Consider the following 27,369-nt stretch of genomic DNA (forward strand, 5'->3'; position numbering starts at 1 on the left):
CAATTTTGTTCATTTCACTGGGCAAGGCGTTACAAATAAAACATTTTGATGAAGAAACACCACTAAGTGCATTACACACTTTACCATCTACCATAGTAAGTTGCAAACAATGAGTAATGCGATATTCGCGATCTTCTTCCTTGAAAACAGTAGGCTGCAAGTTCCTTATTTTATCTTTAAAATGAGCTTCTTCCTCAACTGACACTGCAGTCGATTCCTTCAAATATCGGAGGCGTATAGGACGACAGTATCGAGTTGATGAAGGACGAGGATTTTTCCACAAAACTACTGAATTTTCTTTGTTATCTGTTGTCAAAACAAGCTGAAGTGGCACGTACGAAGTAACAAACAGGCTACTGTCTTCAAGAGTGGAGTCAGAAAAACACTGTTTATATTCTGAATGCCCTGTACTGCCATCGAAACCCCATTTCCCTATCAAAGATATCTTATCTAGAGACTCATTAGGTACACTATCCAAAACATCTTTTTGAGACTTGAGAATCCGATTGGCAGTATGATCTAATAAACTTTGAAGTTCGACTTCGGCGGATGATTCTGTAACAGTAATATCTGAAGGATAACAGTGTTTTTTAGATTCCACGACACTTTGGTAAGATGGGAAAATGGTTTTTGAAAACTTATTGTCTATAAATTTCTTTACTAATATATATTGATGTCGAGTTAACTGAGCTTCAACAATGAGCGATAAAACTTCGCTAGAATCGATATCAGGACAAGACAAGCTATCGGACGCATTGAGCAATGACTGTACAAGAGAAGGGTCTTGGTTAGACAAACTAGCCAATCTTCTCCTTTTTGTACGTTTACTGGTGTCGTCAAAGTTAATTCTCGGACGGCCATGCGATGAAGAAGTTGATGGTTTAACTTCGTCAAAGCTCTGAGATACACGTAACTCAGTTCGCTGTACATCAATATTTTCAACGACATGCAGCCAATCTGAATATTTTTCTAAGAATTTAGATCTAGTACGATTCGACTTTGCCCAGTAGTGGGAAATTCGTTTACAAATATTCTTAATTTTAAGGCTTAAAGTCTCTAAATCAATATTTTCGATGTCGTCAGAAAGGGATGATGTTTCGGTCAAAGTGCTCAGGACGTGTTACATTTTTTCATTTGGATTACCCACTTTAGAGTGCCAAATATCAAAAATTGTCATGCTCGATACAGAACATTTGAAAAATGTACCTAAAACAATATGAAAGCTGAACTTAAAAAAAAATTAAAAATTCAATACTATGGACATGCATACTTTGACACCCCTTTAAGCCAAGAAGAGGCAGCAAGATGCAAATGAAACTTATAGCTCTTAATAAGGACATACTCCTTATTCAAAAACCATATACCTCAGGTGCAGCTCAGCGCAGCCAAAAGTTGTAGGTCTAAAGGAAATTAAGTTATGCCAAAAATTTTCACCAAAAAACTGCCTTCAATAAAAAAATTATATAAAAAAAAATATGCATAAAAAAAATTAAAAAAAATTGATAATAAAAGTACATACCATGCTCTTGGATCTCCATGCTTTCACAACACGTAAACACTTGATTTGGAATAGTGACACTCAAAAACAAAGTGATTAAGTTTCGATGACTCACACGTGGTGATAATTAGTCTCGCGATGCGCTCACTTCCGATGCACAAAAGTGAATGATAACGTGACCTAATTACATTGATATTTATAGTTTTTGGAAGCTTGTTAACTAGTTACTAACTTAGTGAGTTGATCTAACCGGGATAAGCCAATGATTTTTTTTGATTTATGGCCTATGGGGGAATCACAGTGTGCTGCATACCACTCATAGTCAGTCATGCAATAATTTCAATTTACCTAATTGAAATATTTATTCTTGATACGTACTACAATATTATAAATCGAGTCCGAAATATTTTTCATACTGTAGAAACAATTTACCAATACGCATTTGTCTAGTTTTTATTATATTATTTGAAATATTTGATATTTTATTGAACATGTTAATGTCCATGTTGTAACAATTTGTTTGAAATAGTGCAGTCTGACGACAAGAATACCAGTCTATCTGGTTTCCTCGTATTTCTAGAATTTAAGACTATTGCTGTCCTAAATAGGTCTTAGGTTCATAAATTTACTACCCGTCAAATATACATACATACATATTTGAGTTAGTGTGAGTTAATATTCCCATCTAAGGGTATGGAAACCTGCAGCTAAACAAGGTACTTGCACCGCAGATTGCTCGTGTACATTTCATATGACTACGACAAACTTTGTATTATAATACCGTAGCGAATAATTGACACCATGTCACCATAGTAAGCAGACAAATGCCCCTCACACTTAATAATAATTGAGCAGCTCATATTTCAGCTGGATCGTATGTTTATTAAACAACTATGCAAAAAGCTTAAGTTTTGTTCGTAGTGCAATTATCCCCAACTTTAATTTTATTTCGACTCCTTTTTCCCAAAATTTATCATGAGTACGATCATCCCGAAACCGCTGAAATATGGACCATACAAAAAATACTATTGTTCTAAAGTAGGTAATAAAATTTTAAAGATGTGAAACCCTGATTCACGTTTTCCGTCTTCGAGACTTTTAGTAACAATTTCGGCTTATCGAGAATCGCTTGGGAAAATCCTATCAGTCCGTCATCTCTGAGTCACGCTCCATGCCGTCTGGGAACGGGGAAATGGGAATTATACCGAAATAGCTACCTACGGGAGCTCTTGTTAGATTCAGGGTTGCCTTTTCTGAATCATAGATCAGTCATTGTTTCTAAAGGTTCAAGCTTGAATGGGTATCGGAGCAACAATTCAATGCAGGTAGTAAGAATGCATCAACAGCCAATAGGTGTACATCACAATTTAGAATAGAATAGAATAGAATAGACATTTATTGCAACGCCACAACACATAGATACTAAAAAAAAATATTGATACTACTTAGACAAGCAAAACAAAACAAAAAGACGTAATTAACAAAATTAAAATAAAATGAAATAAGACAATAACAAACAGAGCAAAACAGAAACATTTTAAATATAACAACTACAAATGTTGTACTGTCATGTGTGCGGTTGTGGCGTACGCAAAAGGACTTCATTCAGCTTATGCCACAGCCGCAATTGACTGTGGCGCTGGTTTTCAATGAGCCCTGAGCTGAGATGAGTGACGGACGTGTGTGTCGCAAAATAAAATAAACTAAAATAAACTGCTTAAATAATTGCGTATGTGTTCTTTATACGTTGTGTTAATGCTGTGTGTTATATTATAGATCGCAAAGTACTTAAATATAGCAAATATACATATATTACATAATAAATAAAATTATACATCTCGTTCGCTCCGAGTTGGGTTAGACGAAAGATGCGCGGTCTGACGCATTTGTAATACACAACTGTACCTTTTTTTAAACGCCGATAATTTATTCCTTCCATTAACCTTCTGATACTTCGTATAACAGATCCTATTTAATAATAAACAGCGGCAGACGAAATTTAAACAAAGACACTTGAAAACACTTCTCTTAAAGATTGTTTATCCTCACAATCTTCTTTACACACAATTTTATATGAAACCATCCTTAAGCAAAAGGGGCTTTACACGTGTATTTCTTGAAAATAAGCAACCCTATATACGCCGCATGACGCAGAAGCATTCCTGGAAAAGCAGATTCTCCAAAGGAAGATTATAGGATTCATGTATTCTTCAACTTTTTTTGTTTCGTTTTCTATTTCTGCAGTAAGATCAGCAGCATCGATTTGAAATGATGTGAGATAAAATGTTTTAGGCGTTGATACAGTTGCAATTGTTTATTTTTGTGATTTCAAGAAGTGCGCCTGATGGTAAGCGACGCGGCTATCCAGTTTTAATGCAACTCGAAACTTTAAATCGCTAAGATCTGATAAGTTCTGCCACCGCAACAATCAACCCTGAGACACAAAGTTCACAAGTCTCATATCCCTATCGTTTGACTAACACCCTTACCCTTCAAAATCGGAATGCAGTAAGTAGTTCTACAGAAATAGTGATTAGTGATTGATTCTTTATTTAAGAAACTACTAATACTACTCAAGAAGACTTTTGCCCAGTCATAAGCCGTAGTGTTAACGATCAGGCATTGGCGTTTTGAAATGAAATTTAAACATAATCATCATATTTAAGAGCCTGGGTTTTGTCGGGGTAGCGTCTATCGGTCGTTGCGTTTCATAGGGCTCACTTTGACGTTCTTCTTTATTGTCCACTGTAAGCCATTCTTGAACTTCCTCTCTTTCTTTTTCCTTCTATATTCCTCTTAAAAAATATTTGAACGAAAGATGCTTATTAAAGATAAACACTACTAAAAGCTAAGAGGCGTTTATTCATGACGATTATCTATTAACTGGACAAATGTAGACAGATTTATTTTCGTTAAACAACTGATAATCAGGATCTTACAGTAAATAAACGCATAATGTATTCGAACCGTAAAGGCTGTTTAATGGAAATCAACTATCGCCAGCGATGACAACCGTGCACGGTGCTCACTGGACCGTGGAGGAAGCAATGAACAGTGCTACTGCCGATAAGAAACTCACGAGCAAGACGTTAGATATTGAACTATCGATTTATGTACAAAATAAGAAATAAGTATTTTGTTTTCTAGGAAATAGTCTCACGCTTGACCACAAACGCACCTAATGATAAGCGACCAAGTGCCCGACGATGGTACGTGTTTGTCTAAGATTCCTTTTCACTTTCGCCTTAAATAAACTCCAACTTGCAGTTTTCAGGAGACACAGATACCGATGGTGTAGAAGCAAAGCGTTTCGTGCGAATGGATAATAAATCAACGACATAAGTATGGACTGTTTCGTAATTTCTAATCGATCGAAGAGGAATATAAAAGAGTTTTTTTTTCTTGTCGTATCGATGACATACACTGTAATGCTTGCCATCGTGCGTTAGATACTCGCCGGTTATTGCCCAAGGTGGACAGATATAGAGGAAAGGAATGGTACGTTGAGGCTGCTTTTATACTCCCCAACTAGTTTTCTAAGAGGAACATATAAATACACTTGGAGTAACACCAGCAACTGTGTCCACTGACCAACGTATCCACCAAAAACTTCGATTCCAAACAACATTGACACTAGGTGTAAGTGCGGTCCCAAAAACTATACTCTACTTTGGAATTCACCACAATTTGATCAAACTTTGTTCATAAATTTGTAGTCCATACTTCTTGGCCACTCAACCTGTTATCGATATTTTGAAAAACACTATTTCATTAATTTTACCGATATAATTAAATATGGAAGTAGCCTCGGCTTGATTGGTCTTTTCTCGTCTTATTTCATGATCAAAGTTTATCCACAAAGTTTGGTTTTAAATGTAAGTAATGATGATTTCTTGAACCACAAACGAGCAAGTTTTTTTCATTTTGATTTCTTACAAGATCTATATTCAATTATTTACATCTGAAATATAATTATACCATTCATCTCTAGCTTTCTTGCCATGATTGTTGCCTAACCATTACAACTGTATTCGCTCCAACTGCCGCTGCTTCCATAATTTGATTATCTTCAAAAGTAACCTCGAGAGATTTCATGGATATATTTTTCTTAGCGACTTAAGAATGAATATCGACAGTACCACGTCAGTGGCGTGATGGCATGCCTCATACTAAATAGTGCTTACAATGCTAATGGCATGACGAGTCTCGGTTCGAGTTTCATTCCAACGGACAACTGAAAAATGACAATAAATAATTTGGGAAATATATCAAATAGCTTTTCAATAATTAACATTCTTAGTAGACATGTAAGTCTGCAATCCGAAAAATTTCGGAAGCTGTATTTCAAATTCAACTCATCTTTATTTCGTAGGTGAACAAATTACATTTATTAAACACCATTGCTCATTGGAAAGACAAATAATTCCCTTGAGAAGAATGAGTAAGAAACTAGGGTTGCTCTTTGTAAACAGACATTTGTACACATATATCATCAAAGATCGAGACAACCTGAACGAGCTTAATGAGTCACCACCATGGATTTGTCTCATTCAAGTACACAGAAAATGTACAACCTTGAGCATAAAGTTTTTGTCTTACTGTAGTTTTATACATTGAATATCGACAGCAATCTTAATCGCAGAAACGTAGACATTACCGCTAAATGAATTTGTGACTTTGTCAAGACGCCAAACAAGAACAGCCAGTAGTTCTTATTCCTTGTATCAATGTTATGTCTATCACTAATCTTTATGAAATATAATAAAAAATACTTATTCGTAACATAAATTACATTTTCATAAATGTACTGTGACGCTAGCTAAATAATGTTAACGTCGTAAACTTAATTAAACTTATCTCTAAAAGACACTTTGAGGCAGTCTGAGACTTAAATTATAATTTGCTTTAACGGCACGTTTTTACAGGACAAAGGTTCTATTAATATTAGCGGCAAAGCAAAATGATGATAAATATCATGAAACTGTGAAGGAGAAAGAAAACCGATCCAAGACCTTATGTGGTTAATTTCCGTTGGATATATTTTTTCAGAGTACAGCCAAGAGCCAAGATACTAAACGACCTTTTGATTCTGAGAGCCTTTTTACGCATTCAACAAATTCAATACCAAAATGTATTTACGGCTCACATATTAAGGGTTAAGTTTTTTTATACCGATTTTCATTCTGATTTACTCAGAACCAAATAGACGGTTAAGGGGTCAGGTACCTTAGGACCTCAGCTGTACTTCTTCAAGATAAATATAATGAAGAAATGATACGTTTGATCATTGGTTTAATTTTGATAAACTGCAATCATTGGAAACTTTTAAAAGTGTAGACTTAATGAGAGGTTATGTTAATCAAAACAATTTCTTCTCCAGAAACCACTATTTCCAAGTAAAAATGTTATACCTAAAAACGGATTGTATATCTTTGCCTGTACATGATTCTACATTTCTCTACCTGTCATAGAAGTGCTGTCCTTTAGTTAAAATTGTATTAGAGAAACAATTTTCCGTTCCCATATTTCTTTTCAAACCTAATAAACAATAAAAGAAGATCGTTGATTTTTACAACACCTATAAAAAAGGCGTATAGTCTCCAATGAGTTCGGAAAATTCCACGTCATCATCGCAGACTTAGTCACGCATCTTACCCTATCGCAGGACGGTAATGGGGTACAGGATGTGGAAATATGTTCACGATATCTTATTTTACGGGTAACCAGAGATATAATCTTGAGTTTCGTGGTTGAATTGCTTGATAGATTTAAATGGTTCGTTCGCCTGAAACCTATTTTTCTAGATGGATTTGAAAGCTCGAAACTAACACGGTACTTATGTAATTATTTTTGTTCAAGTCACTAGAATAAGCACCAGCGTTCAAGTAAATTTCATTTGAGATTGACATATACACTATCACGCCTATGCATTCATATCATGACGACTTTCTGCGACTAGGATAGGGTATAGACTACCGCCTGCATCGCTCCCGACAATCGCTTCCTCTCGCTTTTTGCGTCAGTCTTTCTATACGCCACTGTATATAATACGTTCTCAATCTGATTGAGATCAACGTGGTCGACCTTTTCCCAAATTATCCACACTCCATGTTCGCTCCATCAATTTTCGTTGCTATTCTAACATCCAATCCTTTTTCAAATGATCAAACCATGCCCAACCAAAATATATCCGTTTCTTTGATGATGTAGCGACCTACATCATCTTTCACAACACATTTTTTTTTATTATAGGTAGTATTCTTCATTCTATCTTTGAAGAAAGATCATGGTAATTTAAAAATGGAAGGCAAACTTATTAAAGTTACAGATACTACTAAGAAATTATAGATAACTTGAAATATTTGCATCAAATGTTATGTAACATTACCAGCAATTGATTTGAGCAAAATTATGTCAAAAGTTGTTTTGTATAAATTATAAAGATCGATTATTGATCGATCGATTGATGCATCTATACGTGTTCACTAATTTCAAGTCCTTCAAAGTCAAGAGCGTAGTCTTGACCGATATTTTTTTGCCAGGCAATGTAAGTTGCCGCGAGCCGGATTCCAACGCGGAAAGTGCTTAATCGTGCATGCTAAGGAAAAAATTAAGCATGTGCAAGTATGCTAATGGACCTAGCAGACGCTGGAAGACATATTTATACGTATAAACTATTATTTAGGACACGATGTTGATCAGCAAGGACGAACAAACACAACTAGGATAAAGGGAAGAAAGGGAAAGTACTGACACGGAAGATATTGATATACAACATGGAAACTTGGAACATGGAGATAAACAGAGAAAAGACTAGAGCAAGAGTGCAAAATATTCAGTCACTGGTTATAAAACAAAGGCATTTCATAACTTAAATTTAAATAACCAATTAACGAGACCAGCGTGAAAAAGCTAGGCGGAGGTCGCTGTGAAAGAAAAATGTTAATAAAAATGCTAGCACATTTTTTTTCAGACCCGGTGTAATCTGTAGTTAATTACTTATTATTCAGAATAACTGAAATTGAAATAGACCACGGTGTACCAAAAAGGCATAAAGAATTTGTTATAAATTTCACAGATATTTCCAAATGTGTAATTAAGCAATGGCATATTAATTAACTGACAATAATTAAAAGCCGGTTTGTAAACAAATTAACATTAAATTACTATAAATAATTAGTTAAGACTAGTTCTGTTACAAATGACGATATTAAGAAATAATGGTTTAGAGAATTTAAGATACTTTTTCCCAATGAAGCAACTCACGATTGGTTTTGTAGAAACTAATATAGGTATTATATAAGAGCGGTGGTAGTCAGCGACAGCGGTTGTTTCTCTCAACTCATCACGATGCCTCGTGCAGCTAGAAGTATCGATCTTAGGACTGTATAGACTTTAAATAGTAAGTTGCCACCGTGACTATCGCTGTACGTTGTCGCGTAGAAATCTTCCCCCGTACAGCAAGTACAGCATGGACTGTGTTGGGGTACCGCAGCCACATTGGGTTTGACTAGCATCGTTAATAATGGGGGTCCATTAACAGATCTTGTGTCAGGCAAGATGGCAACCTGCTTGTAGTTTAGCAGCAGTAGAGCTTCCTTATGAAATAACTTCGTCCAGGGAAGTACTGAACCTTACCTATTTCTGCCGCCAAGCAGTAATATGAACGTTACTGCGTTCCGGTTTTGAAGGGTAAGAGTGGCGACAGATCTTCTTGTATTACTTTGCTTAAGTTCATTTTCAAATAATGAAATATTAAATCAAAACTAATTCTAAAATCTTTGTATCAATAATAACATCGAAATCAATTCATTAAAATTGTCTATCACTGTACTATAACTTTTCATTATTTCAGGAACCGTCCTCTTCATTATTATTCGAAAACTCGTATTGCAAAGGAATGAAACTATTTTTCCGGATTTAAATCGCGTATATTTGTTTTTTCAAACAAACCGACGTTTCGAGCCCTTTACAGGTCCCATGGTCACGGTTGACTGTAAATCCGGAAAAATAGTTTCATTCCTATGTATAACAATCGCGAAAACCTAAGAACTCGACTCGTATTGCAAAGTTCAAAATCAGCCAACCGCACAAGTAAGTCAGTGATGGTAAAGCAATTTGCTGTGAACAGATAACCCATTAAGCTAGTATTGGCAGACTAATGACCAAACTGGTTTCGAAATCGGTCAAGCCACTGTTTTGAGCCACATTTCGCTCTTTGTTGACAATGTTAACAATGAAAATATTTTAAAGCACAACGACCAATATAATACCGCCTTAATTACGCTAATTGCATAGAAAACAGAACCTCTACGCAATGACCCTGCCGAGTTTATAATTATTGATTTGTCCTGTGCGTGCGGTGAGTGCGATTTACAATCTGGGCCCCATAGTGTCTTTGAGAGATAAGTTTAAAGAGATTAACATTCTTACATCATTTATAAAAATGTTATTTATATTAAGAAAAATGTTAATTTTTTTTATAAAAGATAGTGACACACATTATATTAATACTAGGAATAAAAATACACTACCTGTTCTTGATATTCGTCTTCACAAAGCCTCAAATTCATTAAAGGAGCAATGTATACGCTTCTATAATAAGATTCCGATTAATATTCAAAATTTGCCATTTACAAGGTTTAAAACTATAGTGAAACAAAAACTTTATACTGAAGATCATTGTACAGCTTCTGCGTACTTGGATGACAAAAATCCGTTTAGCTCTTGCAGGTTTGTTTTAATATGAAAATAAGTTCGCATTTGACCTCCATCTCATCTGATGGAAAGTGATGATGTAGCATACACACCTAAATAATATTCACTCGCGCCTTGAAAAGGTCCAAGTTATAGCGTACGGGGAACAAGTCCGCAGGTGGGGAATTCCACTTTCTAGCCGCTCGCCATATAAATGTGGAAGCAAAACGCTTCGTGTGAATCCTGGGAATATCCACAACATAGGGGTAGAACCCCAGCCCACGTCTAGTCCCCTGGTGATGGAAAGGGGAAGGCGGAATCAAATTACGCAATTCCATCACACACACTCCGTGATATATCCTGCGGAATACCGATAAGCAGGCAACGTTAAGGCGGTGTTCAAGGCTCTGCTCGCCTCAACTAATTCCGAGTCACCTATAAGCCTTTTGGCACGCTTGTCGAATGAATCCAAGCTGGCCAGTTGGTATTTAGCAAAGCCATCTCGTAAGTGATAGCAGTACCTACTCTATACAGGACCGGACTTGTGCTTGGTACAGCTGAAGCAACTGTCCCGGTAGTAAGTAGTGTCGATCTAAGATGTTTAAACTAAATATAGTAATGATAAATGTATTGAAATGTATATTTACAAAGAAGTAACCCTAGAGTTACTTGCTCCTTCTCAGGGGAATCTCCTTACGAATAAGCAGTACAGTTTAATCAGTACGACGATTTCAAGTGTAATTTGTATTTATATACGAAATAAAAGTTATTAGACTTTGAATTTGATGACCTCGGTGGCCTAACGGTTTACATTGTGGGTGCTGGATGCGAAGGTCCCCGGTCCGATTCCCGTTTGGACCAATTGGGGAAATAAACTTTTTTAAATTGGTTCTGATCTGGGTGTTCTAGACGGTCGGTGCCCTAGAATTAATTCCATTGCTCTGGTTGTTACTCATAGCACAGGGGATTCCCTAGTTTGAGACCAGGCATTTGGTGTGGTTTTAAATGTTTATTGAATTGATATTCAATTATTATTTGTGAAATTACTCCACTAGTTTGTTACAATGAACACTTAGAAAAAACTCCTTCGATTTTTTTTTCGTTAGGTCCGCTGGTTCGTTCCGTGGCTTAGTTGGTATAGCGTCTGGCACGGTATGCTAGAAGACGTCAGTTCGAATCCGGGCGGACCGAAGGAGTTTTTTTCTTAAGTGTTCGCTCTTTTATACTAATAACTGTAACAAATTGGTGTGGTTGTCAAGAAAAAAATTTTTTTTTTTATGATGTTAAGTGACAGGACGTAGAAGTCGTGCGCCTGGTGGTAAACGTCACGCTTGTCCCTAACAGTTGCAGTACGACTGCGGGCAGAGACATAAGTTGAAAAGTCTCATGTGACCGTAATTTCGCCATAGTCCTTACCCTTTAAAACTGAAACGCGGTAATACTTGGCGGCAGAAATAGGTTAGGTGGCAGTGCTGGCTTAGACGTGCTCTTCCGTTTTAAATCTACATTGATTTTCCGTACCTAAGATGTTACAAAGCTTTATAAAAATTCTTATCTTCAAACGTCATCTAAACTTAAAAGAAAGGTAAAGTGCACCTCCAACCCGCCACAAACAGTTAATGAGCTCGTAATTGCGCCATTGCCGCTTGGGAAAACATTCTTCAAGTTCCACCGACGTGCAATATTATTAATTACAAAAAAAACTATGCCTAATAGGTAGATACTTAATTGCAATACAACTCCGTGTGAAAGAGTTCGTCCAGGGAAGTACTGCCACCTTACTTCGTTCCGGTTTCAAAGGTGCTGGTGAAGTTACAGGCACATCGGACTTGTCAACTTATGTCTCAGGGTGATGGGCGCAGTGGCAATGCCCTTCAGATCTTTGTTATTTAAAGCTCTGAGTGGCAGTGCAACGGTTAGGGACAAGCGTGGCGCTTACAACCAGGCGCGACTTGTTTGTCCCTTCATTTGGTATTAAAAAAAGACACTTAAAACGCAGCTGTAGCGAGTACTCACTGAGTACTACGCATGCGTAGTGCGTACAACGAGCCTTTGTTTTGTTGTTACTATGCGTGCACGCACCGCGACACTCGAGTACGCTTTGTTAGGTGAAAGCTATTCCTTATTTGGAACTACCGCCTAGTACGTCGAACATGGTGTATACCTTGTAATCCTTTCCCCAGCTATTGTTTATTGCGAGTTTCCCATATTCCCCATTTAGGTCTTCCATCCATGGAATGTTATAGCACGTCGTCCACCAACCATAGTAGCTCCAGCTTACAAGGGGACTATAAAACCTTCCCTTGCAGCATGAATCCATTTAACTTAGAACTTTGACTTAAAGCGTTACCAGAAAAGATAGAAAGCATTTATAACAACGCAACAACAACAACAAAAATATACAACAATAAATAAAAACAAAAGTTAAACAAAAACAACGATTGGAACAACAAACATGCGATTCAGAATTTATCTTTCTGCATTGTTTTGTAATTAATTATTTTCATCAAAATTGTAAGCTACGTCCAGTAATAAATTTGATATTTTCCAGTCTATCCTGCGGAAGCAGATAGCTTCGGTGATGCAGCGTGTGCAGGACAGCACCACCAGTCTCCTGACCACCATTCTGGACCTAGTAGATTGCCCGATAATAAAGCATTGAAATATGTCACGTGCGTTCCACAGTCGCCTTATACAATATTCAATAATTAATTAAATTTCATTGTTACTAAAATTGTTAATAATACAATTCGACGACTTTCTAGAATATCGGCCTATCTCAAAATCACCTAATTCATCAGGAAGACGGTTTAAAAACTGGAAAGCCGATGAATCGTATGCAGATCCATATTGTCACGTGATTATTTTAACCAATAAAAAGCTTGTTATCTTTTTCACAATAAAATTTAGTTCACTCTAAGTGTAGCTGTGTAATAAGATAAAAAATTACTTATTTTAGTTTAGACCACTATTTTCGAAAAGCAGCGAATTATTGTTACTAATATAATAATAATAAAGCACACACTGTGTCGCGGATACCATTGACACACACATAGACAACCACAAGTTACACCCAAACTCACGAGTGAAATAAACGTAGGCCATACAAATATTTCCCCGGCCCCGGAATCGAACCTGGGACCTCTGCGTGGCAGTCCGGCATGGTAACCGTCCGGCCACGGAGGCAGTTAACAAAATATTGATGGCGGTATTCCCCGGCAATGGCACAATTGGCCGGGGTTAGGGGCTCAGGATTAAGAACAATATTGTTCACGTGCTATCCTGCATTTGTGCTAAAACCGACACACTACAAAAATCCAACCGCCTCAAGGTTTAGTTTTAGGCTGACTGAAATTAACCTATTTGCGGACAACACTATGTAAAGGGTTTTTCAACAAGAACTTTGTTTTGTAAATTAAAATAAAACAATAAATTTAGATGACAATGATTCAACACACAGCCACCGAAACAATACAAAATTTTTGCAAACCAAATTTCCCGATCGCAATTTCACGAAATTCTGCCGTTAAGTGGCCAGCTCGATCATGTGATTTAACACCGCTCGATAATTTTTTATGGGGTTATGTTAAAGACAGAGTCTATATGGAGCCAATCGAATGGATTGCGGCCTTAAAACTTAAAATTCGTGATTAGTGAAATAAACCCACCATTTTGTCAAAAAGTAATTATAAACTTTGATGAAAGAATCGACGTCTGTAACTGTGGTCGTGGTGGACATTTATCAGATATCATTTTTCATTCATAATTGCCAAACCTTACTTTTTTAATACAATAAAAATTCATTCATTCATTCATTTTTAATCATTGCCATCTAAATGTATTGTTTTATTTTGGTTTACAAAACAAAGTTCTTGTTGAAATACCCTATATTGTGATCAGATCTTATACAGATAATATATTTTAGATTCTCGCCCCTCCCATGACCTTTTAGGATTGTTATTATTATTAAGTGTAATATGACGAAAAGGGTAATTCCGCGTAATTAATTAGATTAATTAATTATAAGTTAAAAAACCGACCTACAAATTTGGTCAAAATTTGGTTTGGTTGGTTGGTTTTTTTTGGTCGATGTAAGTACATCTATTTGCCAAGTGTCGTCGAAATTGGTTAACGGATTTATTCCCTAAGTTACCACCCTTAGGGATGGATTTTTGATACTGAACGACTTTCTAACAAAAACCGCCACGGAATAGGCAAAGGTCAAGAGATCATACTGCCTTGTCATTAGTTTCTCTTTTTCTTCAGTTCAAAATGTTTTTAAAATTGTTTTACTGCATAGATAATAAAGTCGCACCTCCCGTCAAGCAGTAACAATTACCGTACATTGCAAAAATTTACAGAAAACAAGTTAAAAGTTATATTTTTTGTTACTACTAAATACATTTGAAGAACTCGTAAATTTACGTCATTCTATATATAATAATCATTTGCGCCCTCTGTCTCTGTTTCTATATATAAATTTCATTCTTAATTAATTTTACTTCTTTCTAAGTCTTTGTTTCATCGTAAGTGCGATGTCGTTGACAACTGCAATGTAGATAATATCAAAGATATCACGTACTTTAAAGCAAGTTGTATGAAGCCCTTTTGTATGGCAGAAGTCCTTTCACCAATAGCATCAACAGAGCGACCACCCACATCAAAAGGAGTTTTGTTTAACGTAACGTCGATAGAAATTCCTCCATTATGACGGTATCACACTTAACTACTATTGTCCGGGCACGTATGAAATAACACGTGGTAATTTCTGTTTACAATTACTAGAAAATTCACTATGTTTTACAAATAAGTTACTGTTCATTTACTACTTTTGAATACAAATAATACGTTTTTTTTACCACTGCGCCCGTCACCCTGAGACATATTCCACCAGCAGTCTTACCCTTTAAAACCGGAACGCAGTAATGGTCACATTACAGCTTGGCGGCAGAAGTAAGTAAGGTGGCAGTACATCCCTAGACGAACTCTTTCTCAAGGAGCTCTATTATCACTAGTTTTTTTATGTTTAACTCGATTTTCATTTATTTTATTTAAGACATTGCTTCAGTATCTTTACGAGTTACAATGTTGTTGTAAAACAACATTGTAAAACAACATTGTAAAACAACATTGTAACTGCCTCCGTGGCCGAACGGTTACCATGCCGGACTGCCACGCAGAGGTCCCAAGTTCGATTCCCGGGCCGGGAGAAATATTTATATGGCCTACATTTATTTCTCTCGTGAGTTTGGGTGTAATTTGTGGTTGTCTATGTGTGTGTCCATAGCACCCGCGACACAGAATTTTACAAAGAGTAAACCCTAGTCACAACTCATTCTTCTCAGGGCATTCTGCAGTTCTTACAAATGAGTAGTAGAGTTTATTTGATTTTATATAAATTAAGGTTCATCAACAGTTTTACATATCTTCGGTGTTTGGGTAGAAAGGCCGTAACCGACTGTTTTAAATACAACTTTAAAATCCTTAAAATAACGCACATACTAATAGCCCCACACTAGCGAAACCCTGTTTTGCGAGTGCCACGAACACACATAGATAACGACCAATTACAGACATACAAATATTTCTTCCGGCTTGGGAATCGAATCCTGAATCTCTGCGTGGCTGACCAGCATGCATGTAGGTAAACACTTGCTTAGCTCGCCGTTTTTGTTTAGCCGAAATCATAGTTAAAAAAACGATAAAACGTTTGAAAAGTTTAGGTAACTGTAAAAAACAAAGATGTTATAAACGCAATGCAGTCTATAAGCAGATCTTTCAAATGATTTATTGATTAAACTCTTGATTGATTAATAGTCAATAGGGCCATTTCAATTAAAGAAAGAAAAAAGCCAAAGGCACATAGCGACAGAACATTCGGTTCACAACAACGTAATTAAATTGTCTACATTATCATTCGAAACGTCGAGATTTAGGATAAGACAAATTGAATCCAAACGCCTCGATGTAAGAACTAAGCGTTTTGTTTAAAATAAATTAACTTTGAGACTAATGATAACTTTAATCCTGTAGGGTTATTTGTTTTAAGAATGGAACGCTGCTGCTGTTGCTAAGAGTCTGGCGACAAAAACGACCTTGAGGATGTCTTGGTAACAGCAAAGGAAGTAACTTTAACACAAGCTAGTTTTCAAACACTTTGAACAATTGGCTTTATAACCTTTACAGATCCAATTTCTTTAAGAGGGAGCTGAGGAAAAATTCCTAATCTTCGATTTGATTTTAAAAGGGGTATATCCACTTTAAAGTTAAAAATAAAATATTGTATGAGTAACTACACGATATATTCAAGCATAGACATTAATCAGAAACATAAAACAATAAAGTTTCCGCGATAGATAGAAATCACGAAATGACCTCTAATTTTCACATTTTTTCGATTTATCCTCGAAATGCTACAGGTTATTAGGGCAAAAATTTGATAATTAATTGTATTTATGCATGATCGACAACTGTCACTACGGATTTTTTTTTAATCCGTTTAGTTTTAGAGTTATTCCGCTAAAACGAATTTGGTACTTTTAATGCGCAAAATTCAACATCTCCTGTCGCAAGTCACGCGAACTTCAGGCATATATTTGTTTCACAAATTTGGGCGGAGTCAACGTCAAAACTTCGGGGCAATCCGCATGATCTCAAACAAAAACGATGTTCTAAAGCCACACGTGCTACTCCGCTCCGGAGGTCCGCGCGGTCGGTCCGCACATAAATCCGCACTGCTCAGAAACCAGCCATATTACATATTACAGATATTATGACGTATCTAAACGTCATAATATCTGTAATATACTATAATAATATTCTATTAAATGTTACATAACACAGGCTATTATATTGAAAATTATTACCTTAAGTTGCATAACCTGGTAATACAATTATTATAAGGTGGTGAATCAAAGTTTAGTAAACTATCTATTGTAGTGATTAGGCGAGTGTGAGCAAGCAATGTCATTCATTTCATATGTAGTTTCTAATATTTACATTATATACCAATAACAATGGTATCCGATTAAGATTGATATTGAGTCACAAGGTGTACGTGAATGAAGAATAGGTTTCTAAGGTATGAAATTAGATGGCCAAAATGTGAACAAAGGGGATAACTGAGTAAAAAATAGGTACATTTTGAATGTCGGTTTCTCATTTTTTACGATAATAAACATTTAGAACTCTTTTCAAGCTGTAATCTGATAAAACTAAGAACAATTCGCATTTTGCAATGTATTTACTTTTAATTTGTTTCTTATAATAATAATTTTATGGCACTGGTAACACAATCGGATTTAAAAACATTTTTTGTGTCGCCATTTTGGTCTTGTTTGTCGAACTTGAATGTTTTCTTGTTAACCAAGCGTAGTGCGTTTGTTAAATTATTGCGTGTTGTTGTTGAAGTTTTTGTTTTCCTCCTCCTTCTTTTCCAATTTCATTAATAATATAAGGTTTAGTACACCTGCATTCATGCTTTGACAATGACATTTCATAACATTTCTTTGTTTACATCTTGAACATCTAATTATGATTCATAGGATAATAGGGTACCCTTTTAAAAATTATGCCGGAAATATACAGTCAATATAGAAACAAGACAAAACAATAAAACGAATGACAAAGAAACCAATGAAAATAAATACAAGTTTCGAAAAAGCCGCCTCAAAGATTTAGGTATAACGATTTCCCACGAAAACAAATAAAATATATAAAACAATTAAATAGACTTCTCTTAAATAAAATTGACACTAGAAGAACCAGACCTGCCTAATCAAATTTCTTAACTATAGTAAAGAAGAACTAAAGAAGTAAAGAACCCACATGTAACAAATCCATCTCGGATCTTTAACGAGCTTGGGGATAACAAAATCTCGTGAAGCACAAGTGTATCATATTACTAAAAAACTCCCTCATCCGTTCTCTAAATAAACCTCAACCGGTGATGTCCTCACGTGTTTCGGTAGTTTAGTTTACAATAACACTGGCTAGCTACCGCCACTATAATTAAAATTTGGTGATTTAAATTTTATAAACTTCAATGGCTTCACGCGAAGAGTGACCTAAAATGACAATAGAATAGCATATGAATAGAAAATAGAAATTACAAAAAAAGAAATCGTATAATTTTTCAAATTTCCTTGAGCATAATATTACAATGCCTACATAAGTAACAATTGGACGTAGTTAGACAAAAAGGATCCAATGCACATCCAGTCACTTTCGAGATATGGCAGTTTGAAATTTAAGTGTTTATCACTGTTGTTTTATTTTCAAAACTTATAATGTCATGTAACTCCAGAGATATTTATTTATGTTTATATGTTGGATTTCTTCCTGATCTAAGAGGTTAAACTTTAGGAATCGTTTGGTAAATATAACTCATTTTTTAATAATTTTGTGGATTGGCACCTTTTTGCTTAATACTAATAAATAAATAATAAATAAATGTTTATTTCAGTAATACAATTAACTTTACATTAACAGTGGATGGTACCTCCTATTAAGCTTATCAAGCCTGTGTCAGGAGGCACCGCTCTTCCATAGCTATAAACGCATATTTAACATTTTTAACTTATACATACTTAATGTAGTGTTTAATTTTTACATTTCCAAAGATCTTAACTACGTCCACTTAGTGACAGAAAACTTAACTACGTCCACTTAGTGACAGAAAACTATTTAGTAACTCCGTGGAATCGTATGTTACAAATCATTGTAAGCCGTTTCAATTTTGTGTCCATTATTATATAATTAACATTATTTTTAGGCTTAATGTTTTTTTTTCTTAATGCCATTATGAATGAATTAGCATGCGTGTTTGTAACTGGTTTGGCTTGGGCAGAGTATCCGCGAGGGCTATGGGCAAAGAAAACCGTTTGCTGGTACAGTGACGTGTTTATTGCAATCTGTAAGCGTAGATTCACTTGTTATTTTATTATTTTACTATAGATTTTATTGGGTTAATTAGTAACTAGTCTAAAAAATCTGTCAACGAAGCAAATGTGCGTTTCACATGGCCAAATATTCTTTAGGCACCCTCCGGATTGGTCCTTCACTTGTGTCACACAGGTGGCTCGAGCCAACAAAAACTGTTTGTTCATCAAATTTTGAAGACGCGTCGACTCCCAAATTTATGACGAACCCGAGAACAAAGTAAATATTTTGTTATGGCTAGAAACGAAGTTTCAAAGTTGTAAGTAGCGCGTGGGCTTCCTAAGACAAGAACATTTTGGGTGTGTACTTTTGGGCGACAGATGCCTACTTCATCCATGAAAATAAACTCCAGAAAAAGAGCGTTGTGTAGCATCTCTACTCCCAAATTATTCGTTATCTTTTGAATTCTAAATAACGTTACTGTTCTTAATTTTAATGTAAGTCATTAACATGTAATTAAGGTACTAGATTCCATCTGTCCGCTTTGGACGCTTACTGTGGCATTATAATAACAACTAAACCAGTGAGCAAACAAATAACGAATTTCTGAAAATAAATAAACGAATTTGGCAGGTTCTAAAGAGTATACTTAATAATAATTTGTGCTTTAGCATCTTTGTCTAAAAACTTTTAATCCGGATTGGCATTTTCTGTTTTAATATTGAAATAAATAGTTGCTTGACTTCTGACAATTTTCGATTTGAAATTTCCAAACCACAAAATTAGAGTCGTTAGTTTTAAGTTTTACATTGCATGACTCCATTTTGAATTTTCTTTTCTTCTTCGTACCTACCTTCTCGTATTTCAAAATTTTCAACCGTTTAGATACGTTCTTTAATCATTTATTACTGCCTTCTTATTGCCCATAACCTGAAAGAAAACCACAAAACACTCACGTCTGAGAAGTAATTTTATTTATATTTTATTCAGAAATTAGAAACATACATTTTATTTTTGATTCCACCTATTTCCACATTTTGAATCTGATAGAAGTCCTAGTATTTCTTTTGTTCGCCTAACTTTACGTACCTACATGTAGGTATTCTTAAATGAGGTTTCATTACATCCAACAAGTTTTCGCTGTTGTATACATATTATTAAATAAACACGATTACTAAGTGGTCAGTGTTAAAAATATTCATATTTACCTTATCATTTAAAGCACAAACTTATACAATTAAAAAAAACTTACTTTTACACTGTACCTATCCGACTTATCACAATGTCAACGCAATCAAAGTGCAAACAGCGATCGTCAGATGTTTAAAATCGCGCACTCTGAATCCAGTTTGGAAAAAGCCCATGTATATTGTTTATTAGTCAATGTCAGTCGAGAACCTGACATATTTTTTCAATCCGCTGCAGTAGAACCGGCTCGACGGGGTACGGCAACAGGTAGGGTATAGGGCACTGACCTACAGTCGATGGTGCATGGCATGAATGGTATCGTTTACCTTAGTTCAGCTGGCAGAAGTGCACGCGTTCTTCAAATATCTATTACCGATGGATTGATAGATGTCCGAAATAGAATGGTCGTTTGAAATTAGAATACGGAAGTCAAGGTTATCTTGGAAATTGAAACCAATGTGGTGATTCAGTTGCGTAAGAAATTATGTGATGGAGTATGCTTCCCTGGGATTTTGAGTAAATAAACAACAGTGTCGTAAAGGTTAGGATTTAAATCTCGTTAGATATAAATTGCTACGTAAGTTCCAAAGTAAAAAATGGTGTTTTGAAGGCATCAGAAAACACAGCTTTAACTGTATTTGGAAGAGTAACTAAGTAGGTAATTCAATCGAAATGCCACTCACCTCTCGCGAACTGCAAGCGAAACGAGGCGTTCCGAGTTAGCTGCAAGCGGCCGGTATGCCCGTGTCCTTATGAACTTAACAAAGGTCTACTTTCACCGAGACGCCTGCCCAAAGAAGCAACTATACCATATACGGCCCACTCTTGTGATGAACGCGTCTTTACTTACGCGCTTTTTTATTGAACGAAACAGTAACGTTCAATTGAAACGGTAAATTGCGATCGCAAAAAAAAAACAATAGAAGCACTTCACGTTAACACTTTAATAGAACAACACTTGTAACACCGCACTATTGTTTCTCTGTGATGATGATAAAAGTTGTATATCAAGGGCCCGTACAGAGAAAAAAGTTGTGAAACTTTTCGAATGTGGTTCGTAATCGAACGTAACCGGACGTCCGTCGTGGGCGATGTCGCCGCGCGAATGGGGCCGCAAGAATAAAACACACGAGAAGCGGAGAGCGCGCGCGCGAACAGACTATCCACCGAGCATGCGGGAGTGAGCGAGATAAAATCGTGGACCGTTTGCTAACCCCCACCCCCCCGCACATGCTAAATTTAAGGGGAAGTAAAACACCTGCCTGTTTCTTGGTTTTGTTTAAAGTTTATTATTGCATGGACCTATAGAACTTAGGCTCTATTATTACAGGTTGAACTGACGCAACTGGTAACAAAAACAATTCTATTGTAACATTGTAATGGTATGCATGTATAAGCGTACATAAATTGTAAATACATACCGTAACTAACATATTTAAAAATTGATATAAATATTCTCGACTCTTTATAAAAATACTGTGAGGCTAAATGATATTGGAAAAGACATTAATCTATAGGCAATTATTCTAATTAAGATCATTGGTACAATAACGTCCAACAAAAATATAAATAGAATACATATAACCACACATATACAATTTTTTTTCTACATCTAATACATCCTGGTAAGTAAGTATACTGTGAAAAAGATAGAAAAGGACACAAACAATTCTTAACAAACAATACATTCCAGCTTAATAAAAATACCACTTTTCTAAATATAATATGCAAAAATTCATTTATATACATTATATTCAGTTCATTATTCTTAAGCCTATATTCTACATATTCCTAAAATAATTTTATGAATCAACATGGAAATTAAGGTAGATTGAATTTGACTAACTTCATTTGAGTAAAATTCTGACTTAAAAGTATATTCATTGACCAAAATAATACATTTTAAAATGTTCACCAGAATATATTTACAATTCTGAGGCACCAGTTTTGCTGTTGTCCTCCCAAGGCATTCTGCCAGTGACCCAGGGGTATTAGAACCACTAAACTTTGTTCAGCAGAATGATTGTTAATTTTAAAAGGAATTGAATTGTACCTACAGTAATAAAGTGACATATTTAAAAAGGCATTTTTTGGGATATATGTAATTTTGGCTAGTGCTAAATATAACAAAGACCTAGAACTGTGTTAAAAATGTCAGTTTCAAAAAATAAACCCCATTCATTGTTTCACTTTATAGATTACAATATAAATTGTGCCTGAATCAATTAACATTACTTTGTGTTATTTTTTAAATTTATTTTGTCAGTTTCCCAAAATGTAATTTTTTTAATTATATCACTGTATTTGGTGAAGGAAAATGTTGCAATGAAACCTGCACATCACAACCCCCAGAAAACGTGTAAAGTGCTCAATCAGCATGGGGCCACCGTGGCGGAGTATGATCTAAACCTAAACCCTCACCTGAGAGAACCGTGCCCAGCAGTGGGACATACAAAGAGGTTGTTGACTATTACTTTATTGTTGAGGGTGCAAAATGTTAACCATACAATTGTATCAAAAACGTATGTTATGTATAAGCATTGCTTACAAATAAATGGACGACGGGTCAAATACAAACACCACAAAAAAAAGTCCCAAGTCAACCTATTTAAACGTAGTGACATGTAAAGGAATATGAAAAAGCTAAAACGTTGAATTTAAATTGTAATGTCATCGCAGTACTGTCTAATTTTGCTTGCTTCGCTGTCAGTCGAACAAACGCAGACTAAATATACGCTCTGTATACGATTTTAACGCCCTATAAGTTCGGACACTTTTTAGCGCGGACCCGACATCCATATAATTGTAAGTCAATGTGTATAAGTCTTTCATTGTTTTAATAATTCTACAGGGACGCTTAAATCCTGAGTTATTAACAAAGGATTACGTTGAGGCTTTGATTTTTCATAAAAATTCTTTTGTGCTAATGCAATCGGTGCTGCTTTCTTCAAAAACATAGTTCTTAATGTTAACACTAAAGAGTTGATAAATCCAATTATAATAAAAATCCCACCGATAACGGCAAACAGTCTTAACAAGAACGTAAGTAAATTTTCCCTCTCTTGGTAAACTCTGACCTTTAATGCAGCCATATCGTATTTGAAAAATATTCCTGGAATCCCATGTGATCCTCTTGCATGACTAATTGGCCTTTCCAATTCTTTAATAGAATATTGAAATGTCTTTGTTGATTCAAATGCTGTTTGTATATCTGTTGGTACAACTTCTACAAAATATTGGAACAACATATCTTCTTCAGTTGCAATCTTTTCATCACCTTCAAGAGGGTATATTATACCATTAGCTGGACTTCCGAAACTTAATCTATGTATGCGGTGGCTGAAATTCTGTGGTGTATCATCAAACAACATGTTTAAATGAATGTGTCCTCTTGGTAAATGGAGACTTTTTCCAGCTGTAATGTGGAAATTTCCAGAAACTTTGTTCAGAGTTAATGTTCCGTGCAGTCGACAAGCGTCCTTTTTTCTTTTTGGTTTTATTTTGCGCTCCGGTATAGTCGCGCGGACTGAACCATGCCCACGCTTCCAGAGTAATTGCCATACGGAATGATATTCTTCGCGTAAATACGCATTTAAATACTTCACGGCGTCAAATGCGGCCTGTTGCTCCTCCGACAACTCAAACCAAGTGTCTTCTTCTTGTAATTCCCCAAAACCAAACACACTCTGAGAGGTAGAATCGAGTATGTCCGCCCCTAGATTCGAACACGGCATAGCAATTGTAACGTCGATGTTTATTCTCAATTTCTCATCCATATCTGTATCGGGCATAAATTTAAAAACTAAATTACTATCCAAGTAGTAACTAACTTCACTATTTATCAGCCAAATGCTAATGAAAAATGTGATAACTGAAAACGTTCCGCCAACCATTGTACTGTCCACGTATTCGTCCGGCACTTTGGGGAAAGCATCTAATTCTTTTACTTTCTCCAAAACCTTCTTTTTGCCACGGTACCGCAACATTATTCCCTATACTTTTATAAAACAGATTTCAAACAGAAAAGGACACAATCTCGGGAAAGGACGTTGACGTGTATTTATTTTTTTTTCTACGAAAATGACAGCAGCGTTGCGTTTACAAATCCAATAAAGACCGCGAATCACAGGCATTTACGTATAGATGATTTGCCATCTCACTTTAGTCGCAGACATTTCATATAGCTATCTCAGTTAAACAGTGTAACGCTTTATAATTTTGTTCACATCATTAACTTTCATACTCTTAAAAAAAATGGCAGAAGCGCAATAACAAAATTACAGGCAAGGTAAGCCAATCTTATTTTTATCAATGTTTTACAGGCATGGTCTCATTCAAGAACCCAATGTCAACGTTTCAAACTTCTGAACGTTCACAAAGATTTCATTATTGACGTGTGTCAACTCTGCCGTCTAATTTGACATTGTGAAGCTGTCAAATTTGTAATTTTTGTTTCATGCGATTTATCGCTACGAAATACGGAATTGGCTATTTTTATCGACGTGCCGAGTGAATTACACAAACATTTATGCAGTCGGACGGGGAGGAAACGCTGCTGCATTCATGTTTCGATTCGCTGAAGAACGCAGTCATGGGTTGCTGCTATAGCATTTGCCACAAAGAATCTGATCCACAGGTATGATTGTCACTAATTTTACTTTAATTTTCATATTGATTACAACCGTTATTACAACTCTTATATTAGTGGACAACCACGTTGTAGCTTGATTTTAGCAGATGTCTTTTAACATTTTGGCCATAATTTTCATTTCCGACATTTGTGACACAATGAACTTTTTTATCGTTATCGCTAATTCCTCGTTGACTGACACTATATCTCATACGTCGCTTTGTGTTTATTATTTTGTTCTTTTTGTGTAAATACTAGCTGTGATTAGTGAGATATTAACTGTAGGTACGTAGGTTTGGGCTGTATTTTTAAGAGGCTTTTGTTATTGCAATGAAAAATCCAGTTTTGGATCATTTAGTTGTAAAACTTGCTGTCAAACCTTGAATACTTTACGATCATTGTTAAGTATGTTTACTTAACAGGACCACCACCATGAAACAACATTTTACTTCAATTTAAGTAAGATAAATAACAAGTTAATGGATTTCATGTGTTTGCAGTAGGTTGCAAAATCTTTATGTAAACAATGTTGTCATTTATGTATCTTGAGTTTTGTTGTAATGAAAAAGCTCTTATTCTCATTGCAATAGTGGCCTAAAAGCTACTTAACACTCTTTTGAGAGCAGAAAACCTTGTTTTCTTTTGGTTTCGTATTCATGGACAAGATAAAGGCACTTATTTACAAATCAAGTGCAGGATTAATATAAAATCTAATTTAAGCCAACCAAAATCTAATTTAAGTTGTTATCAATAAATATCACACTAGTACAAATCAACAATTACAGATGAAACATCACTACTTACTTGCTTACTAATAAACTTAGCTTAAAAAAATAATGAATCAAGTGTTACTTGAGATGGTATGTTTGATGACAGTGACAGTGACATTTACACACTAAATGATTACAAAGAAAGACTTCCTAGTATATACATGTTCTTATTACTATGTTGAGTGTGTGCGTTATTATTATTACAAACTCTTGATTATTCAGAAACTGAAAATACTTTGATGGTCATTATTTAATGTTATTGGAGTTACTATTTATAAATTCACCACATAAATTTACTTGCACAGTGTAGACTTTGATTCATCTGTGTTTTAAATATATTTTTTTGTGTTTAATATTCTTACACACCACTGTAAATATTATATATCCAGTGATTGCCACTGAGTGGAGGCATATTGAATTCTGAAATACAAGCCTTCGTTTCTTCATTGTTCCAGGAGAACACAGTGAATGAACGGACTCACTTGTTGGAAGTGGCGGAACAGCAGCAGGAGGCGCCGGTGCCGGCTGCGTCGGCGACTACACCGCCGCGGAAGCCCGACGAACAGAGCGCGCTCAACCGGATCCTCCATGAGACTGCTACGTATGTACTCTATTGAATGATGTATTTAAAATACAAAATGCAGCTAGAAAGCAAGTTAAATCTACGTTCCACTGGTCATGTCAAGAGTATTTTATGCAATCATTGCATTATGAGGGTTCTTAAAGTCGTATACCTTGTTTAGGCCACGAGGCTTTGAAGAGTGACCTATGTAATAGGCATGAGATTGTAAGACCTAATTATGTAATGATTGCATATAATACTTTTTCTATGACTAAATAAAATAATGGAACAGAACCAATATTATTTAATGTATATTCTGTTAACAATCCATGACAACAAACACAATTTTAACCCATTTATTAGGGTAGGCAAAGGTTCCACCATACAGCCTCTTCATATATTTAGACGAAAGCCAAACAAACAATACAAAACAAAAGCTAAAGAGGTAGAATAGAACTGGCCAAGTACTGCTTATATTTTTATCAGTATTTTTTTTCAATAAAGATTTATGGCCCGGTTACTTAGGCCAATTCAACCAATCAGGAGGCAGTGTAGTGTTTGAGTAGCATCCTAATTGATATTTTAATTAGCAGAAATATCACACTCTTTTTTTGAAACATTTTAAAGTTATGTGTACGCTACTTTAATACTCATTACATGTCTATGCTCATTACATTCTGTGTACCATAGACAATAGAATTGTGATTCAGAACACTAGAAAGAGAACCTTTATGATACAGTTTAGAACAAGATATATTATTTGCTAGGGTCTCTTTTTCATTCTCATTCCTGATCTTACACTATTTACGTGAGATATCTCGTAGCCTTGGACCGTCACTTTGAGAGCCTTTACTCTATTTGAAAGTGAGTTTGAGAGGATGCGTTGACAATGACTCCGAAACATCGCCAGGAACGTGATCGACGTGGGCGCGCTGGGCCCGTACACGCTGGAGGCGGGCGCGTACAGCGAGCGCGTGCGCGCGTACACGGCGCGGCTGTGCGCCGCCCCCGCGCCGCCGCCGCCCGCGCCGCGCGCGCTGCTGCAGGACGTGTCGCTGGCCGAGCGGAACGCGCTGCTCGGCAAGCCGGGCTTGGCCAGCGAGGACAAGGAATTTGTGAGTACGCCCGCCCGCCTCTTGCACCT

At 35.9% G+C, this 27,369-nt stretch overlaps 2 protein-coding genes across 2 annotated transcripts in view; one reads left to right on the forward strand and one right to left on the reverse strand.

The window, feature by feature from the left end:
• Positions 1–23,005: 23,005 nt before the first annotated feature.
• LOC113236331 (endoplasmic reticulum-Golgi intermediate compartment protein 2) lies at positions 23,006–24,304 on the reverse strand. The gene has a single exon (XM_026472353.1). It carries the CDS (start codon positions 24,247–24,249, stop codon positions 23,092–23,094), a length of 1,158 nt encoding a protein of 385 aa, XP_026328138.1. The 5' UTR covers positions 24,250–24,304; the 3' UTR covers positions 23,006–23,091.
• Positions 24,305–24,764: 460 nt separating this feature from the next.
• LOC113236299 overlaps positions 24,765–27,369 on the forward strand; it is a 2,802-nt gene continuing 197 nt past the window's right edge. Inside the window, exons 1-3 of the mRNA XM_026472310.1 lie at positions 24,765–24,899; positions 26,119–26,264; positions 27,136–27,340. Of these exons, the coding sequence (XP_026328095.1) occupies positions 24,792–24,899; positions 26,119–26,264; positions 27,136–27,340 (459 nt within the window). The 5' untranslated portion in view covers positions 24,765–24,791. The remainder of the gene's footprint in view (positions 24,900–26,118; positions 26,265–27,135; positions 27,341–27,369) is intronic.

The sequence above is a fragment of the Hyposmocoma kahamanoa genome, unplaced genomic scaffold, assembly GCF_003589595.1.
Source record: "Hyposmocoma kahamanoa isolate Upper Pololo Valley unplaced genomic scaffold, ASM358959v1 91, whole genome shotgun sequence".
Classification (NCBI taxonomy): Eukaryota; Metazoa; Arthropoda; class Insecta; order Lepidoptera; family Cosmopterigidae; genus Hyposmocoma; species Hyposmocoma kahamanoa.

Bases quoted from the DNA above. Each gene is read 5' to 3' on its own strand.
- LOC113236331 (XM_026472353.1), bottom strand. From the start codon at position 24,249: ATGTTGCGGTACCGTGGCAAAAAGAAGGTTTTGGAGAAAGTAAAAGAA.